The sequence below is a fragment of the Solanum lycopersicum genome, chromosome 10, assembly GCF_036512215.1.
Source record: "Solanum lycopersicum chromosome 10, SLM_r2.1".
NCBI classification, from domain to species: Eukaryota; Viridiplantae; Streptophyta; class Magnoliopsida; order Solanales; family Solanaceae; genus Solanum; species Solanum lycopersicum.
The window spans coordinates 37,634,653-37,656,363 of NC_090809.1; the positions used below are offsets into that span (position 1 = coordinate 37,634,653).

The following is a 21,711-nucleotide window of genomic DNA, read 5'->3' on the forward strand; positions in this document are numbered from 1 at the left end:
AAAGACTAATGCATAGAAATCCAGCTGACATTGAACTTAAACTAGTTATTGACATTGAATGAGAAGTGAGCTCTGTGACTTCCAGGCAGGCAAATTGATGTTTTTTGATCCATCGACATCAATTGAAGGGAGGATATTAGCATGATTGGACTATTCTAAATATTTGTACATATATATGTTATAAATATAAATATTTGTGTAATGATGATAGGAGATAACATACGTTAATGTAGCATATTTCCAGAAATATCACAATTAGCAATAGCATATATTTAGGGATATATTGCAGATTTTTAGGCATGCAAATCAGAATTCTTTCTATTTAATAGAAGAACTCTTTCTCATTTGAGAGCACTTATTTAGCAAAATTGACAGGTAAAACCAGATGAAATAAAGGATTCTGTTAATCGGTTGATGATTAACATCTTTAGAATTAGTCAAACTATGTCTTAACGCTTCTTTGGAATCCGAAGCATACATGTAAGTTGGTATGATTTTCAGTATGGTACTTATATCCCGACGTGATCATGCTAGTTCTCCGCCTAGTTTGCATTCTATTTTATCATGCTTATTCATGACTAGTAGTGCCTATGGTAATGAATCAACGTCCCTAGACGGGCAGTCAGGTTGAATCTCTTAATAACAATGGAACCTTAGCTAGGAGAGGTGATCAAAGTCAATTTCTCATTTATTATAGAAAAAATGTAAATGTATCTCCTTCGAAACATATCTTTCTTGATCCAGGATCCGAGATCTTTAACAAGATTTCGTTCAACTTTGGATATAACCTAAATGTATGGAAGTCAAATATCTGTGTTTAGAGGAAATCTATCTAGAAGTTTCTCCCATGAATTTGCTAACAAATACTTCTTCAGAATGAAAATTTTGGTTATACTTGTCATATTTGTTGTGATACTGAACATATACAGGGTAATTGGAGATGAATGTGTTATTCGTTTGATTGAATTCAATGTACATATACTAATGTTATTAAATGAAAAATTTAAAGACAAGTAAAACTATTATTTACTTGTTACAAGTATTTTGCTTTAGTTTGTGAAAGTGAAGTTAAATCTAATTCGACATATGTTCTAAAAAGAACTATGAGTTCGACCATTGAACTAGTGTGACAAAAGAAAAGGTAAATTCATAGATTGATTATATCATCTCCACCTTGTAGGAACTATGAGATCAACCCATGGACTCTTTTGTCCTTCAGGGTTAGACCAACGATCATAGATTGATCGTTGACTCATTTTTAAAAATCACTGTTTGTAAGATCAAATCTACCTAAGTATCATATTCTTTCAAAAAAAACAAGACAAGATCGATACACTCGATCCACCACTAAGAATTCACCCACTGGTGTAAAAACATAAATAGGCACACACATGCAATCTGACATCATATCAAATCCAGTAGAAAAATAGATAGACACATATGAGAAAGTAGATCACGAATCAAACATTAGAGACGTAGGTCCACGGCAAACTGGGATGATATATGTGATCACAGCATAAGAAGTCTCAGGATCAGGCCTCTTGGAAAAGGATAACACTGGCCATCAGAGCTGCCTGTAGCCTAAGTATACCCTCTACCTCTACCCTGTAAAGTTGGAACACCCCTACCAAAAGCCCTGCCACCTCTACTATACTGAACTCTTCTTTGACCCCTGGACGGAGGCGCTGAATCATTGATTGAATCAGTTGAATAAGAACTTTGAGGTCCTAAATAAGTGTGTACATGATATTGTCCCGTAATATGACCTAGATCCCCACAAGTGAAGCAATATCTCTGAACAAATAAATACTACTGGGAACCAGATGAACTACCATAGCTACCTCGGCCAAAACTATAGGATCATCAGGCTAACTTCCCTGTCTACGCTGTTGGCATAGAAGCACAAATCGGCCCATGAAGCTAGAAGAAACTACTACCTCTATGCGAACCTTTGCCATCAAATAAGTCATCAGAAAATTGTCCAGACGGCTGGACCCTCTTCGTCTCCCCAAACTCTTCTAAAACGATCAACTCCGCCTCATTGGTGGTACTCTCAATGAAATAAAAGGAAACCCCCTCTTTGCCATCCCTGAACACAAAAATCCTGACGGAGAAAGTAAACCCCCTAACAAACCAGTGAATTCTCTCTACCTCATCCAGAATAATAGTCATAACATTCCTAAAAAGCTCACATATTATAGCCTCATACTTTGTCATAGACAAACTTCCCTGAGTCAAGCTCTCAATAAGTCGAATCTCCTCCCTCATGCTCCAATGAATGAAGCAATCTTAAAGCACTACAGAATACATCCCACTCAATAGCGGGATATCCAACTAGCCTAAACCTCACAAAATTCCTCCACCACTCTCTGGTATGACCACAAAGCTAAAGTGCAACAAACCAGACACCGCGAGCAACCACCATATCCAATACCTAGATCATCTCATGGAAAAAAGTCAATAATTCATGAACCATCCTCGCTTTTACCACCCTGAAACTGGATCTTTTGAAACCTCTCATAACACTATTGCTTAGTTGTTGTTAGAATAAGTTCAGGAGCAATCTGAACACCCACAACTAGTGTCAAAACATTGGAAGATGACCGACCTGCCTTATCCTAAATACATGGAACATATTGTTGATCTGCACCGCTACCCTCGTCTAAGAGCCTTGTTTTGTACCTGTCGCACAACCTTGAGAGAAGTTATCTGACACACCTAACATCCTCAACAAAGTCTCATGAAAGAAAGGAGCTCTAAGCTCAGGAGGAACCTTGTCCTCAATTAACCTGAACCTATAGATTAAGAGAAACCTCTTTCGCTTTGCCTCTGGCTGGTGTGGCTCCACATGCACGATCTCTAACAGGTGCTACTCCATGAGCCCTACCTCTAGCTCGAGACCTACCTCTACCCCTAGCTAGGGTCTCATTAAAGTATTGGGGATTGTCTCCCCTCTACCACTGAAAACAGAAGCTCTAGTCCTCGACATCTGCCAAAACAACACGTGATAACTCAACACTAGCGAAGGTAACCATGCACGATAAGAAAGGATGAATGAATAATGTTTCCTAACAATCTCTATAGACTCTTGATGATAAATACAGATGTCTCTGTACCGATCCTCAAGACTCTACTTAGACTTGGCTTGTACATGTTAGACCTATGAACCTGAGGATATAATACCATTTTGCCATGATAAAAAAATACGCATGACGGCACTTGTGTATGCCCACCAAGACAAGTCAACCTCAACACAACAAAAACGAAAGAAATGCGGAAATACAATAAAAACAAGAACAAGATAAAGTGGAAAACTTATTATTTTATTAAAACAACCAAAATTTGGTTGTCACGTGTACAAGCCACTAAATATATAAGTTTTGAATTTAATACATAAAGTCTCAATCTTTGTTTCTCAAATAGAACAACGTGTAAAGAAAATAAAAAAGAGAGTATGTCGAAGTGACAAGCAACTACCTCATGACAAGCCTCCAAATTAGAAGAAGAAAAAAATATCACACGGGTCCGGGCTTGGAACCTACATAAGTGTAAAAACAAGTAGTGAGTACGAACAACATGATACACAACAAGTAACCTAACAAACAAGCCATATAGCTAGAAATAGAATACCCCTTACACTCTAACTGAACATTCTCAAACTACAACCTGCACAGAATTCAATCCAACCAAATAGTTTTATAACACACGACTCACGAGGCTCAATATTCGTAGTTCAACCTTTACAATTCAATAATCAAATAAATCTAACAAGCCAATCTCAGTGTCAAGTAGTTCAGTCACACATAATAAGTATATCAATCCAATTAGCAACCAAGTCACACATAAACATCAAATGCATCAATTCAAAATTATAAATATCTCGTTGAAATCATTTCTCGTCTAACCCTTTGTCGGAAATGATCTTAACATAATAACACTCGCTAACAAAGACCTCGGCATCATAAACGCTAGCTGAAAATGGCATCGACCTAATAACACTTGTCGGTAAAGACCTCGATGTCATAATCATCACATATATTATCACGTTGTTCAATGATCAATTCACACAAGCAATATCCACCACAATGAAGAGACAAAAATTCCCACAACTCAAGTCCACATTCATGCTTTCAAGCATTTCATCAATGAATAAGGGCACAATAAGGAAAATTACATTATCACGTTTATGACATAGTTTTTTTCATTTCAAGCCCTTTTTTATTCATTTACATACATCAATTGAACAATTAAACCTTTCATATCATTCTCATTACTCCCAACACACAAGGGACAAAGAAAGTACACAAATTCTATTAGAATACAAGATTTGAGAAATCACTTGCCTTAAATCAATCCAAAATCACTCCAATAGTTGAGTCTTCTGCTTTTAAATCACATTCAATGTGACACCATCAATAGACAAACAAGCATTTATAGTCACTTTCCAGAAATAACACTTCACATCAATTTTATAGAAAATTGGGTCAATTAACTCCAAACCCGATTCCAAAGTTAAGGTTTGAATTCGAAAATTAATGCTTAAATATATTTCTCAAGGCTTTAGGAACTCATTGGAGAAAATCATGTAAGGACTTAAAATTAGTTCCAAATCTCCATTTTATCTAAGAACTTGAGTTCTTGGGAAACCTCATTATTCACCAACTAAAATATCATTTTTTAATGTTAAAACCAGATATTATCAAAGGGAATGAAGGTTTAGGATCAAGAAAGCTTACTAGAATAAATTAGCACAGAATATCCTTTCGAAAATCACAACCAAGGGTTTCCCAAGCTCTGAAATGGAAAAGGGGCTTAAACTCCAAAAGTTTTTGACCAAAACCCTCTGAAGTATTGCAAAAGCAAATGGGGTTCGCAAAAGCAAAGCCACTTTGCTTAAGCAACGGGTCCTTTGCTTAAGAGGAGCTCACTTAAGCGGCATGACCGTCACAAAAGCGAGGCCTGCAGTACAAAAAAAAACAATCAACTCTCAAAACATCGAAAGGACCCTCAGAATATGTTCGGAACCCTCGTAAACACAAACCAAATACGCAAACCAATTATACCAATGTTTCAGACCCAATGGAACCGTCAAAATACGAATCTGAAGTCTCCTTGGCCCGATATCCGTGAAAACCCCAAGAAACTAACTCACGCCTAAAAAGGCTAAAAGAAGCTCGGGACCTCTCAAAAATTAACCGAGACCTCAACTAGGCCTATAATAATCTCCCAAATTCGATAGAACTCTCGAAATTCCCATCCAACCATCCAAACCCAAATGCTGACTAAAGTCAACCTAAAGACTAAATTTTCTTAAATTCATAATTTAGGACCTCAAATCCTCAAAAAAAAACTCGAAATTTGTAACCGACAACTCTTACTGCTAAAATTCCACATTTGGTGACTATTGGAAACGATGAAATTCCATTACGACACTTGAAACTCCAAAAGCCTCAAAAATCCACTTTCTTAACAATATAAGTCTTCAAACTCAAAACTTACCAGATTCTCAACTTTTAACTCAAAGTTAAAAACCAACTTTACAAACTCAAACATAAAAGACTTAGGGCCCGTTTGGCCATAGATTTCCCAAATAATATTTGGGAAAAAAATTGGCAAATAATGTTTATTCATACAATTTGCCATTATTTGTCAAATATTTTTAGCAAATACCCCATATTTCCAAATACTAGTTTTTTCTAGTATTTGGGCAAAATCTCATTTTGGATCTTTTGAAAATTAAATTTTTACCCCAAACTTTTTATCTTTTACAAAAACACCCTCTATAGTAGTTGCTTGCATTGTATTACATTAATTTTTTTAATGTGAACACCAAAATAGTGATGAAATATTTACTCAATATTAAATAATGATTTGATTGTTGATGAAAATGATGAAAAATTTGCTCAAGGTAACAGAGTCATGTGCTTTGTATACTTCACTATGTATGGAGTGATGCTTGTTGCACTCACTCCAAATTACCACATTGCTCTAGTGTCATGGACACTATTTGTTATTGTTGAAACGAACATCCAATTGACTTGTAATACAAACCTATAGTTTGTATTGATAGTTTTTAAAACTTATGGGTATAAATCATATATTCCTAAAAAGGTGAAATATATTTCTCGAATCCTATGACCAAACACATGGTGAAATTTCAGGCAAATTTTCACTCAATTAATATTTGCCAAGAATATTTAGAAATCTATTGCCAAACACTAGCTTAGAGTCGATCGGGGGTGGGAAATATTGGAAATATGTGTTAAACATTGGTTGACTTCTCTAACACCATTTTAGTTTGGGAAAGCAAAATGGAGTTAAGACTCAATATGAGATCATGATGAAATTATTTTATGGGCTTGGGTTGGAAGAAGAGGGTTCAATTCGAGTAATTTCTCATTTAATGATATGAGTTAGGGATAATCTATCTACTCAAGTAATGTTTGGTATTTTATTGTCAAGAATCTTGGAGTTCGAGAAAATCCAAAAGATATACATATGATAATTCGGGAGAATATTGAATTTAGCGTAGACCAGACGCAATTCATGTATCAATCGATTTGTTTATGATTAATTTTTTTCTATTTGAGTTGAAACACAACTATATAGCGCACAACCAGCCACCCTGACCCCCGCTCTAGTGTTTTTTCGAACTTGATAGATCATATTTTGTTGTGTGTATATGTGTGGAGAATTCATTATGCTAACTTGTTTTGAGATGTAAAATCCATCGAGAGTGATCCCAACTTTCAATCTTTGTGGTTTGACCTCGATCTCTAAAGTTGGGTATTGTTTTATAAACGACTATAAATGAGATATAGTTGAGCATTCATCAAAAACACACAACAAATTCACCGTTTAATCAAAATTGTTCTTCAATTCATAAATCCAAAGCTATAATTCCTCCCCGTGATTTTTTCACAATTACCTTTCCTAAGACTACTACTTTTGTTTTACTTATGATTGCATCCTCAGTTTTTTGAAGAAAAAAGAACTTCCAACTTTTACATGAAACTTCATTTTTTTTTATACGTTGTTCTTTTTCAGATCTTTTTTCCCTTTATATATCAAATTCAGAATATCAATATAATATTATATTCATCTTCTTGCCGTACAAAATGATTTTATTTATTAAAAATCAAAAAATAATTTTTTGAGAAAATGACTATTAATTGAGTGAATATTGGAAATCAACTCCTAAATATTGATGGTATTAATTACAAATAAATTAATATTGATATTGTCTACATTTCATCATAATTCCCCCATAACTTTGCAAAGTCAATAGTTAATACACGTCACATTTTGAGTAGGAATTTAACAACAATTTAAAATTATGTTCCTGCACCACCTATTTCGATCAAGCACTATCGCGAAGCAAAAACTTTGATTTGCAAATAGTTTTGACAAGTGGTTGGATAAGATTGTGTTCGACTAATGAAATCAAAGATAAGCTGATTGTGATCTAGCTTCTCTGTTACATTAACACTCTCATCATAGAGAGTTGTTCTTACTTTATAAAATGTCATCAAATGCGATGAGAAAAAATTATTTTGTAGTCATTATTCAGCATAATACTTAAAGAGTTGTACCAAGTGAGGATATGTAATCTTTTGAAAAGAATGAGAAAAATATGTTGCCTAGACTATGGTTTACCTGAAAATATTATATGAAAAATTGTGTTTATTGCTTGTTGTCTAGATATCTTTCATTGTTATAGTTATTGTCATCAATCCTTTAAGTTGTATGACTATTTCTCCCATCTTTTCTATTAGGTTTATCTAAACCTATATTAACAGCGGTGGATCTACGTGGCGAGGTGGGGATGCCACGGCATCCACTGATTTCGAAAAGAACATTATATAAATATCAAATATGTATAATAATACACTATATATTACTTCCGTCACTCAGTAACTGAAACGCGGAATATTTCAGTTGGTTAAGTAAAGTATCCGCCACACAGCTGATCCGGGTTTGAACCCCACCCCAACCCCAACGTTTTAATCTGCTTTTGTTCCTTCTTCTTTTATTTATTTATTTATCTGCTTGTTCCTTCTTCTTTTTCACTTCATTAGTGTTTAAAGGATTAAATTATTTCTTTCTCATTTATTCTTATTTATTTAATATTCTTTATTGATTCAAATTGATCCTTTTTTATAATTAATTTTTAGTTTTTCTGTTTTTACTTTCTCTTGCACTAATTATTTAATTTCTTAATATGAGTAACATGCTATTTTATCAATTAATGAGTTCTGAATTATGAACTTCAAATAAATATTATTAAAAATATATTTAAATAATAATCTTTTAAAAATATATCAATTTTAAAAATGACGAATATTATTAGTAGAGATTTTTTTTTAATTTAAAGGTTATTTCGATCTTCACCGACGTTCTTGCTAAATAAGATGACTAGGTTGAAACTACAATTTTTATTCTTTTCCTATTATATATCTCCAACGACACATAAAGTCAATGGAATATGAATCTATTATGTTAATATTATTATATGATTTATAGACAAATTCAAATTTTAATGTGAAAAATCATATTTTTTTTTCAAAGTTTCAACGAATAAGACATCAAAATTCAAAAAGGAAATGAAAATTGAATTGTGTAGTTATCTCTAATCACAAATAATCTAAATGAAAATATTACTAATATGCATATTTGATCAATTTATTTATTAAAAAAAATAATTCAAATTATAACCCAAAATTAAAACAATCGATCATTTTATTTTATATAAATGTTGTGGCACCCCCAATCTGTGAATTCTAGATCCAGCTCTGCCTAGATATGTATAGATGGACATGTCTTGGAAATCAATATTGGCATCTGATATTGTTATTAAGAAGTTGTAAAATACAAATGTCTTGGATAAAGTTCTTTATTTTTTCCTGTTTTTTTATTGTAATTGTACATGTTTCTTTATGATTTGCCAAAGTTTGTTATGATTAGGAATATTGCCCTAATCCATGAGATGTATAACAAAGATGACACGTTTTTGAAATAAATGATTCTGTGATGAAATTTAGAGGTCGGTTGGTTTTATATATATATATATATATATATATATATATATATATATATAATATTAACAATAGTAATGTTTAGTATTAGTTTACGCTATGATTATTTCTTATGCACTATTTAGTTTGATGTATTAAAAATAATATGTATTGAATAATTTATATTTATTTAAAAGAATTATGAGTTCAAAAAAGAGAGTAGAAAAAGTTTTGAGAGGTCATTATATTTTTAAGTCGTTTAAAACTCTTTAGCTACAGTCAATACATACATTATTTTTTTGGCTTAAAGTCATTTGTAGCCCCTTAAAGTTATTTGTATAATTAACTTAGACATCTAAATTAAGACGTTTACCTATTGAACACCTCTATCATTTTGAATTTGAACATTTTTTTAAGAATAAGCTAAAAGAAAAAATTTGTGAAATACACTCGCAATAACATGTCAATTTGACTAATTAAATAATGACATGTGTTATTTTTTAATCTAAAGAATTATTTAAAGATTACATTATAAAGTAAAGAAAAAGAAAAACTTTTAAAGTGAAAAAAGCTGAAACTTAAACCCACTTCCATGCTATCCACTAAAGCAAAAAAAAAATATCGTCGAAAAATTAATGAGTTATGATTGCCATTGTCAGAAAGAATGGAGAATTCTTGAATTTCTTGTGTTACATAACTGATTAACTTTTTATAATGAAGAACACCCTCACATTCTGTCAATATACATAAGTTTAAAGGCAAAACAACACATTCACGACAAATTCAAAAAACTTCAATAAAAATTGAGGAAACCAAATAATAAATTTTAAAATCCTTCAATAAATTCAAACAACTGAATATCAATTTAACACCAAATTACTTCATTAAAAGCAAAGAGACAAACTCCAAACTTAAAGACCTTTACAAATCGAACATGATAAAAATGATGGTGATAATGGTGGTTTCAATGGTGAGACATCCAATTCTAATATGATGACAACGTGCAAAAAAAAATTAAAAATGGAGGTAAAAGAACTGAAATATCCGGAGAAAATAAGAAGAAGAAAAAGAGTGTGTAGCAAAGATGGCGTCAGCGGCAATGGTGGTGTGATGAAGGAAGGGAGGCCAAAGAAGATGAAGGAGAAAAAATAATTTTTTTCCATTAAAAAAATGCTCAATTTAATACTTTTCATGCGCTCCTAGGATGTAAAACACACACAATGTATCAGATAGGAAAAAAATGTTCAAATGGTTCAAATTTGGAAGGATAGAGCCTTTTTTTTTTTAATGAAAAGGGACCAATGGAGTGGAGAAAAAGAGAGGGGAAGTAGTGTGAAAGAATAAAAACAAAAAACTAAAATTCTACGAAGCAAAGGCGTAACAAATCAGCTAACAACATGAAGCAAATAAATTTAATTAGTTTAAAAATCATTTGAATTATTCAACCAAGTTAATGTTGAAAGTCTGAAAAAAAATGTTCATATCATTGACAAAATCAAGAAAAATCATTTGTTTTATTCCCTATTTTAGTTTGTTCATGTATATCTTTCACTTATATATTACTTTCTGGAAATAAATGTTTTTGCCTTTTATAGTTTGGCATTTCAAATAAGTTTTAGATTAATAATGAACACCTCATAATATGCACGTTCAAATAAATTATATACTAATTTTTTAATATCAACCGTGCAAAGGGCGGACCTATTTAGTAGCTAGTGATAAAAGATTAAAATAGTTGAGAATTGCTGCAAGTTAGAACTTAAAATTTAAATTTGGTTAACAAGTATTTAAAACTTTTCAAGTAGTGAGTCCATATGAATTAACATATTGGGCAATAAGAAAAATTGAATTTAAACGTGTTATGTTATTAATCGGTCTGTCTTCGTCATTGTAGTCCTTGAACTAACAAGTACCCCCAAACATTCCTAGCTCTAATAAAAGATTTAGTCATGCTTTGAAATGGATTAAATGGGTGGGTTTCTAAAAGTATTTTTGTATTTAAATTTAGTGGTGGGTCATTTAAATTTGTACCGAAGTATAACACATTTAAATTAACGTTTGCTTCAGTTAAAATCAAAGATTATATTTGTACCAAAGTATAACACATTTAACTTAACGTGTGCTTCAATTAAAATCAAAAATTATATTTGTACCAAAGTATAACACATTTAAATTAAAAATATAACAAAAAGTATATATTTAAACTATTTCCAATAATAGTATAGGAATATAAACTCATACCATCTATAAGGGCTTATATTATAGAATATAATTCCTTCCTTTAATTCCAACTAATAATATCATAAACTTGTAACTTTTAAAAGTCTTGCATGTTTTATAAATTTTTATTTTTTGAGTTGTTACTTATAAAATAAGATACTTGTGCAAAGCACATACCCACAAACTAAATAGTGCATAGGACCTTCAAACGAAATTAATCCATGCCGCTATGCACGTCACAAACCTCACCTTCTACGGATTAGATTGTGTCGAGTTAGGCAGGTTAAACTATATGACCCATTATTTAACACATCTTGACCCAAGCAGCCATATCAAACATGAAAATTTTGAACAGCATTTGAGCAATTGTAACAAACCTAAACCCACCAAAGTTCAGTTCAAATGCAAATTCAAGACACATTGAGGACTCTACTTCATGAACTCTAGAAATAGAAATAAAACGGCTATTCAAACAGAAAGTGCCATAAAGTTTCAGAGGCTACATGGAGACTAAGCAATTATCTAATTCTCTAAGGAGATTACAAGTATTGGCACAAGCAAGCTCCTACTAATAAGGAATATCACACTCAAAATCACTATCTACTGACTGTTCAAAGCTCAAACTCCTATCTACTCCCATGAATTAATAGCACGACTGCAGACGGAACAAAACAAACTTTCTCTGAAATGGTAAGATGAGGCTTTTCCTGCTGACTTCACTTTCTACCGCTAGTTCCAATTCGTGGCTTGCCTTTAACCTCAGAATCCTGCATGAAAAACACAATACATAAACCGTTTATAGATAGCTGTAAACACTAATATGCTTCTTTTTTGTATGGGGGTTGATCATATATGTGGTTCAAATATATAAATAATTTTTTTTTAAAAAAAAACAAGGATACAGTTTATGGAATTACCTGTGGGAAATGCAAGTAAATGTTTGTTTTTGCAGTTGATGGATTATGATTTTCTGCACCCTTGCTCCAATCATAACAAACCTATACACAAAATCGGATAACCAAATTGAAACTGAAGCAAATTTGCATGCAAGACTAAGAGAAAATCATAAACTTCAGCAACAATAAGACATCAGCAGATTCAAGAATTAGAGGGCAGAAGAGAAACCAAAAAAGGGGCATTTTGCGTTAATGCTGGCAAGAAAAAAGCTATGGTGGAACTGGAGTAAGTATCCAAGTAATGATTTTCTAAGTGGCACAGAGAAACACTCCCACACGAGGATGAGTGCGAACTACAAAAGTTATTCATAGTGAAGGTTTTACTGAACAAAAGTACCCAAAAACATACCGCATATGCGTAGATTGAGCCATCATTGTTGAACGCGCTGCAAGGTATGGGCTGGCTGCATCTTGACATTGCCTAAAGAAAAAACACACATAAAAATCTTAAATGAAGATGCCAAAAGCGGCTACCGATGTTAAATATCAATAATTTTGAGTTCTTGCACTATTAAAGAATTAAAACATACTATAAAGAATGAGCCAGGTCAAAACAGTAGTAGCATTATTGAAAAGCAAGCCAGCATTCCACATTTCATATCACTATTTGATTGACACAGATTTTAAGTTGTCAAATTTGGTAATGACAAGTATGTACAGTAATGATCAAAAAGCTGTTTGATAGAGAAAATATACATCCAAGGTTAAAAATGTTTACTCCATACATCACCAATTTGGAGAAAGCCACAAAAGTTTCTTCAAGAGGAAGACAATTTGTATCTTAAACAATAAAAATTAAAAGGTACCAGAGGACATCACATAATGGCTTTCTCATAAATGAAAAACCACAAGTAGTATTTCCTTTAATTCATGAATGACTATCTGCTAAAATTTACTGGTCACCTGATGCAAACTATAAAGTTTTAAATTTTATATAAAGCTGATGTGTACCGAATAACACAAGAGGAAGATTCAAAAAATCCTTGAAATTCCTAGATTGGAATAACTAACATTCAGAAAGGTCTATGTCGACCAAGTAAGGTCTTATAGAGCAATCCTCTTTTGCGATATGAAAGTTTTTATTTAGTCATCATCAAATGAATGAATAAACAACAAATGAAATGAGATATTTGGCTTTTAATGTCCAGAAAGTAGGATTGTTCTAAACAAAGAAAAACGCTTTAACAATTTCATGCATTTAAATGTTTGCCAATTCCACTCATAAAGAACATATGCTAGAAATCATTTTTTTTTAAAAAAAGACTGAACTTCATAGAAATTAGCACTTTAAAAAGGATCAAGGATACCTTGAGCCTCTGTTTGCTATCTTTATCCCAAAAATTGAAGGAACCATCAGATCCCGCAGTTGCAAATGTTCCATGTGTCTGGGTGAGGCAGATGTAAAACATGATTAATGATTGATGTAGAAATATTAGTAGTATTTAGCAATAGTATAAAGTCTATTTGACAATGACAACTTCCCTAAAGACCAACTTTAAGAAGCAGGTCCAACGTTATGTTTATCAGCTTTATGTTTAGGTTGCGTATACAACAATCTTGCTATATATTTTCAGGTCTTTTGCTCTTACATTTAGCAGTTCATCCAACTCCACGTCTCCACCTAAACTAAGAATACCAATCTAAAGGTAAGGACAACTAAAATGGTGCACAAATCATAAAGCTTCTAGATTCTAATTACCTAAGACCAGAAATTGTGCATGCATCATATATAAGTTCTTCTAACAATAATTTGCTAAATATTGTCCACACAGCAATTGACTGGCAATTTCGCTTTGTCAACACTATATCCACAAGAAACTAAAAAAAGGGAGGGTATGAGAGACAGCTACACGCCCTCTACCTCCCAAAAGATGCAACATTAGAAGACTGCAAATTTTGTAGAGAACAAGGCTTGAAGAATGCAATTAATAAAAATATAAAAAGGGAAAAAGATCTTACAGGATGGAAGTTCAGAGAGTTGACTGAGTAAATTTCGTTGCCTTCCCTGTGGCATTTGAATGTGAAGTTTTTACTTTGTTGAGCATCATCAAGATGATGAACACCAACCCGTCCTTCAATAGAGCCAACCTAAATACAGAATGTATAATATTATAATTATATGTGTCCCAATGAGACTAGAACATAGATGCATCTGATATAACGTATTCACAATATCAGAAATTATTTACAGACCACAATCCACATGTAAGAATGAAATAAGCTATTATCATAGGGAAGCCATTCATGAATGCCTTGTACAGTAAAACCCAAACACACCATAGAACTCCCTTTCAGAAAATAACTAAAATAGATTCAGTAGAAGTGTCTTTCCTTGGGGAGGAAGACTCAGTCAAAGTGTCTTTCTTGGATCAGCCTGTAACATTCATTACTTTTCCTTTCTTGGACTTTGTTAAGAAAGATCCAAAATGCTTTACAAACAAACCATCTACAAGTGTTCAGCTCACTGTTGATAGAAAGCTTCATTGGTTGCTCGTCTCAAAAACTGCTAAATAATTCAAGAAAGTCCAATCATTTCCTCTGTCACCCTCTCCCCCCAAAACAAACAGAAGGTGAAACCGGGAAAAAGGAAATTTATTAGAGAGAGGTCAAAGGAATTTGAAGAGCTGGGAGTGGGACTGTCTCATAAGATAGCTAGCTATTTAAAAAAAGAAGGCCCGTGTATGGATGAAGTGCTTGGGCAGATGAAGAAGATATTGCGAGCATCACAAACAGAAAGGCTTAGCGATATCAACTTGCATCTCCCAAATTAGGAGAGAACCAGCTAAGTGATTTACCTCCTGCTTGAGGCAGCACAAGTGGTCTAAAACTTTGAGGAACAGTCTGATTTCGTTGATTCGAGTATGGTACCAATTCTCCAAATACCACGTAATTCTCGTGTAACAGGAAGTTTCTTATGCAAACCAACTCCAATCTCCAGCAGATAAATTATGCAAGAGCACTGTCACCATAAGCATGGAGAACTTGCCAAAACAAAGTTAATAACACTCTTTTAGGCTCTCTGTATCTGTTCATCTTTAGTTTGATATAAGAAGGAATTTGTATAGGCTCAAAATATTAAGCACTGAGATCTTTCTACTAATCTCACTCCCGGTATGGGACTCTAGCATTTGTATAAGGTGGGCAAAAAATAAGACTGAGCAATTTAATATAGCATACACAAGACGGTATTCGATCATGCAGTAAAAAAACTACACTATAAAATAACTACTCACCAAGAAACCTTGTTTATCAGGGAAGGCAGCTAAACACCGAGTTTGATACTTTAAGGGTGAGACAATTCTCTTGAATTCAGTCTGTAACAATTTGAAGGAAATACAAGTTTTTAGCAATTAGAAGGAAATGCTAGCATATTAATACTTGAATATCCAACACAAGAAAATATTTATAAGTATAAACTAGGCTTTACAAGGGTGTGTTTGGTAGGAAGAAATGTAGGAAATATTTTCTTGGCAAGCCCGAGCAGTGAAAAATCTTTTTTTGATAACGACCATTTATATATAATCTAGCAAAACACTGTGAGGGTTAGGAAGGATTTTTGGGGTTTGGGGGGGAGGGGGTTGGAGAAAGCAGTGTCACTTGGAATATCACTTATGGAACTAGTTTTCCCGAAACATTTTGACCAACAAAATATAAGAACACAACCTTTTTCTAAAAATTAATAACAAAAGTATCCTTAAGTTTTTTCGATCTCTCCTTTTAAAGGAAAAAATTAGTGAGCAAGAGTAAAAAGAGAAACATGGACCAAAATCTATGAAATTGATGTTGTTAACATTCTAAATGTTTATTTTGGTTAACCTTGCAAGCCTTCAACATCAATTTTTCTGAACTAAAATGCTCCCTCAAAAGGTTTTACCAATATTGACAATATTTCATCAAATTTAGAAGGTCTGGATATATAAACAATTTATTATAAATATTATACCATACATTACTAGTTTTATCACTCTATCCATAGAGTGACCTGGCCCCTTCTACTACTTTAGGCCCACGAAAAATAGAAAAATAGTTGGCTGCCAAAATTGTAGAAAGTCCACGAGTTGACAAACTAGTCTCTCCAGTAAAACCATAAAGAACAGACGGAATAACTGCAACTGCTGGAAGGAACTTCTAGTGCAATTAATATCTTCGGATATAGGGCAGACTCCACTAAAAATGAATTCCCCGTCATATCCAGTTTATCTCTTGTCCTGATTCTAAAATTTGCAGGTTGTTGTAGTGGTGGAAGCTGGAAGATTTGTGGAGAAATTGCCAAGATTGGGAGATGGAAAGATTAATGACGTTGTCAAACAGTTTGCAGGAGGTAAAACAATGCACACTGACTGACTGACATATATGATAAAATGAGATGGATTGGTGGAATATTTTTTCACTGCTCGGGCTTGCCAACAAAACTTGAATAATTCTAGGCACTTGATTAAGAATTTGCAAAGGAACAAAAGCCCTGACAAAGTAGCTTGCTTCCGTACGACAGATTTACCTGGCTTTCTTTACTCAAAAGAGAACATAAAAAGAAGAAGGGTTTTCCTGTTGAATAGGTGTTACACATGTAAAGTAGAGATGACACTCCAAGAATTTTCTTCCACTGTGTCTTGTTGCAAAGAATGTCTTGGATATCTTGTCTGGGATATCTTCTCGAGTCTACATGCCTAGAGTGGATTATGCCTTACACTCATAGAGATGCACATAAGTTGGGGTGGTTGGAAGGTGAGAAAATCGATTAGAAGAATATGTATCATACTATTCCAGGCATGTACCTACCGGAAGGATAGTCAGAGATCTTAAAATGGAGTAACTTAGACCCTCGCTCCCTCTTTGAACACCAAACTTTAATGGATGTATTTCTGGTGTAAATTCACATATGTAAATGGTATAGATGATCTTCAAGATTTGATGCTCTTTAAGCTTTGCATAGGGCTTCAGTTTGATTTTTAACCACTGCATCTTTAGGATGCACTGTTTTTTTTTAATTAATTTCAATTTTTTAAAAACAACATGATGCACAAAAATGGTAGCACAAAAGCATTTAATCTCTAATAAAGGAACTTCATAAAACTGTCTTACAAACAACAAATTGCTTATTTAGGAGTTGCGGAAAAAATAAAAAGGTACATCAAAATAAAATATCCACTACACTAAAATAAATACATAACATTAGTTAATAGTACAATATGGGGTCGTTTGGTACAAAAATGCATAATGCAGGGATTAGTAACACATGAATTAGTAATACATGGATTATTAATACATGCATTAGTTTTTATCAAGTGTTTGGTTTATTGCTTCCCACCTAAACGTGTATTTGGTAAAATATATAAAAAAAATTATTATTACTATTAATTTTGAGGTGTGATGTGCCACTACGGAGATTCTTGATAGCACAATGTATTTTTCATTTTTTGTTGGTCAAATATACCTTAAACTTAAAGGGGGATTTAGGAATAAAAAAGGAAGTTAAAATTACAAAAGAAATTCAGGAAAAAAGATTGGGGGATAGTTTAGTCATTTAGCGGTCATATCCAAGGATTGTTAAACCTTGGATTAGTTATCTCTCCCTTTTCTAGGGATAAAAAATAAGACCTTGAATGAGGTATAACTAATCCATGGATTAAGTTAAATAACGTAACCAAACAATATTTTCGTTGGACTAAATTTTAACAACTATTTTGATTAATACCTCCTACAAGTGTTTCCTATGTGTCATAGCATGTATTGCCAGCCAGCAATACTAATTAGCTAAGATAAAGATTAACCTAATTAGCTAAAATTTTCTCTTTTTTTTAAACTGGTAAAATTGTATTCTTCAGCATTAAGGGCATTGCTGGCCACCACTAAAATCTTTCCAATGATTTGAATAATTCCACAAAAAATGAGGAGTAATACCTGAGGATTCTGCAAATTGAAAACTATAAGATTTCTATCAGCTGTGGCAGCAACCATCAGAGGATGTTTCACTGTAAGTGCATAGCAGCGCTCAGGAAGTTGCTGGACATGTGCTGGATTTGGTTGTCTCAAATCCCAGTACCTGCCAAAAGATTGTGCCCAAGATTACAAGGCTAAATACAATGCTTATTACAGAATCGTGGCATTGATCAACATATTTTCATTTTAGAAAAAGGAAATATTAGCATGTGTACCCCCCTCCCCCCTCCTCACCCAAAGAAAAAGAACCTTCAGAGAGAGCAGATACTTGATTGACTACATATAGAGTGCAATGACTTAAGTATGCAGGAAGTAAAATGAAACCCCCACCCTAGAAAGATGCACTATTTTGAGTAAATTAACACCAATATGCTTACTTGCTTACTACGTGAATCATTTTTTTGACTAACAAAACAATGGTTTGAAACTCTAATTCTCTAGTCACCCACAAAAATAATGAAGTCAGTCCTACTAAGGCCTCATTTGTTTTCACTTAATAAGGATATGAATCTGAATCATTGAGGTCTCAACCCATTAAGTACATTTGTTTTTTCTTTTTAGAACATCTTAGTTGATCTGAATAAATGAGATAAGTACCAAAATTTCAACACCAGTCTAAACTTAAAAATACACATCTTCTCTCAAATTCGGGCTCACTTTATTCTTTTCACAAAACTCACGCTTCGCCGTCTCTCTCTTCCAAATATCGACCATAAATCCCAATCTTTTCCTCTTAAACTGACAGGAAATCAAATCTTTGCTGGGTATTCGCCATTCTCTAGTCTTGATTCTGTATTTAATTAATGTTAGTAGTTTTTTTAAAAAAAATAACGACCCTTGAGGTGTTTAATGGTAGATTTCAATTTTGAGATTAGGGTTTAACAAGACCCTTTTAAAATATGATTTGACAAGAGCAGTGGCTAAAATAGGAGAAGCTGGTAAAAATAGTGGGTTTGATCAGTTTCAGGAAAATAGTGGGTTCAGATAGGGTGGGTTAATTCAATACGAAGAAGAGAGCTACAAAGGTTTTGGTTCGAGTATTGTTTGAGATATTTCTTTGTAAGTGGCAGCAGTAAGCAATTCTCCAATCTACTGTTGCAGAGTTGTTTAACGTTCCCTTCACCTCATATCTTGCAAGATTCAACAATGTTGCAATTGTAATTGTGATTATTTTGGGTTTGTTGAGAAGTCTTATGTTTCCTAGTGAGAAGGAGTGACATATGACAAGGATAATTGGTTTAGTTGCATAAGCCTCCGTCCTTATTTCAAGTTAACAATGTAATATATGACTTTTGTTGATTGACCATGGACTGAAAAGCTTTGGTTGCTTAAATTCATCAGTTATTGATTGGTTATATATAGTTGATCTTTTAAAACCAGAGTTGGGTCACTGCATTGCTCAAGCAGTGAAATTCACATGTACTTGATTTTATACAGTTCATGTTTTCAAATCAAATCTCGGTTACTGCAGTTCTCAAGCGGCGATAGTATTTCATTTATATCCTCAAATATTACAATTTATCTTAAATAATAACTTATTCTTTTTTAAGTTAAAATTTTCTTTGATATTTGTAGATATAATATTTAATCACTTTTTTATTCAATAATACATTTATTATGTTTAAACAGAATTGAATTTACAAACATTCAAATGCTGAAAAAACAAGCACTCTTTATCATTCCAAGTCCTATCTTAAAGACAACATCTGAATATTCAGATGTTTATTAAGACTCGGCCCTCTTAAATTTTAATAAAACAATGGCCCCTAAGACACATATTTTTGAGAAATGCTATAAGCATCAAATTTAACTTCAAGTTCCACTTACCTCAGAGTCTTATCCCAACTTCCTGTGACCAAGAGACTCATCTCTGGGATCCAAGCCAATTCCTTGACAGGAGCGTCATGCATGCCTACTGTTACAGGTTGACTACCAGATAGCGGCCACATTTTCACTTGCTTGTCACAACCTCCAGAGAAGACAGTTGTCCCATCATCCTTCCAAGTTGAGCATAAAACCTGCCAGAAATAGATTGTACATAGCTAATAAATCCAAGTCATGAAGAAAAAAAGAGTAAATTTACCAGCAAAATGCTTATATATTACCGGCTGTTCATGTGATATAGAGGCCTTGGGTACAGCTCCAACATTGGTTCCACTTCCCATCACTTCCCAACATCGCACCTAGAAAAGCTCACAGAATAAGATTTGTTTCCAGTTCCACCAAGCAAACAAAATCATCTAGAAATTGAAGAGAGGCAGTTGTACCTTAATATTGTTTCGCCCCCTTCCCAGTCCTAAAATCTCTACTGGCATATGTATATTACTAATTAAACCCAATACGTAGAGTAACTACCTTGTCCATCCCTCCATATCTAGACCCATTCAACAAATAAAAAGAGAACTTCTAAAAATAAACCTCTTTGTCTCTGTACTACAACCCTAAGCCTTTTACACCGTTACCTCATATTTCAATCATTTAGAATATAAAATCCACCTTAAGGGAGTATTTACATATTGAATTTGCCATGATTCCCTGTCACCCTTAATTATCATAAGTAGAGGTATCTACCCAAGTAAGAGATTTAAGAACTTTTCTAATATCATGTAAACAACCTATCGGTACAGACTTCAAAGAGGGATTGATGATTGGAGAGCTCGAATGCTTATCAAACATTCCTCATGCTGAAAAAGAAATATCAATCAACTACCAGTTCAACAATATGAATCATTTATATACTTTCCTGTGTATTAAAAGCAAACTAGGGTTATCTAAATTTCACAGTTGTCCCTAATCAAACAAAAAGTAAAAAGACCCATGAAGAGAAAGCAAACTAACCTGATTATCCCATGAACTAGCAACGAGAAGATTAGCCTTGGGACTGAAGCAGAGACTTGATACAGAATCAGAAGGAGGTTGTTGAACCTTACAAATAAATCACCCAAAATGTTATAAACAATACCCCTCCGTCCCCAAAACAAAACTGATTTTCAGTATTATACATTACTTAATTCAAACAAAACTTGCAATACCCATGGATGAAACTTGGACTTGAAAAATACCTCGACAGACTTATTGGGATTTGTGTTTGCAGCAGCAGTGGCACCGGAACCGAATAGCGACATTGAAGCTGTTTATGCTGAAGCTACTACAGTCTACACCCAACAAAAACACAAACCCAAAACTGTTCAAGCTTATATTTTCACCAAATTGGCGTTTACTTTAAGCCAACAAATGTGTTAGCCCACTCTTACAACTCCTCTTATTATTTTAATTTTATTTTTTGCTATATACATGAATTTTGACATTTATAAATTTGATGAAATTAATAGGAAAAATTATATAAATTGCTACATTTTGATAATAATTATTGATTTTAGTTATACTTTTTATTTATTACTATTAATAGCAATACTATGTTAAATTTACAATATGTATTAAAAGTGAATTATAATTGTTTTTTGAAATATATTATGTTTGTTTGGTAAAAATTTGACACATTGTATTATAAGTGTATTAAAATGTGTGATAAATGCATTATACATCGTTAAAACTTGTATTATACGTGAATAATAAATTGT

At 33.1% G+C, this 21,711-nt stretch overlaps 1 protein-coding gene across 1 annotated transcript; it reads right to left on the reverse strand.

Annotated features, from left to right (window-relative positions):
* Positions 1-11,591: 11,591 nt before the first annotated feature.
* LOC101247869 (protein RAE1) lies at positions 11,592-21,416 on the reverse strand. The gene is made up of 11 exons (XM_004248762.5): positions 21,193-21,416; positions 20,969-21,055; positions 20,236-20,313; positions 19,958-20,148; positions 18,092-18,233; positions 15,424-15,504; positions 14,150-14,278; positions 13,498-13,575; positions 12,540-12,611; positions 12,152-12,232; positions 11,592-12,001 (listed from the first exon to the last, which is right to left on the reverse strand). The coding sequence occupies exons 1-11, from the start codon at positions 21,253-21,255 to the stop codon at positions 11,951-11,953; spliced, it is 1,053 nt and encodes a 350-aa protein (XP_004248810.1). The 5' UTR covers positions 21,256-21,416; the 3' UTR covers positions 11,592-11,950.
* Between the last annotated feature and the right edge of the window lie 295 nt (positions 21,417-21,711).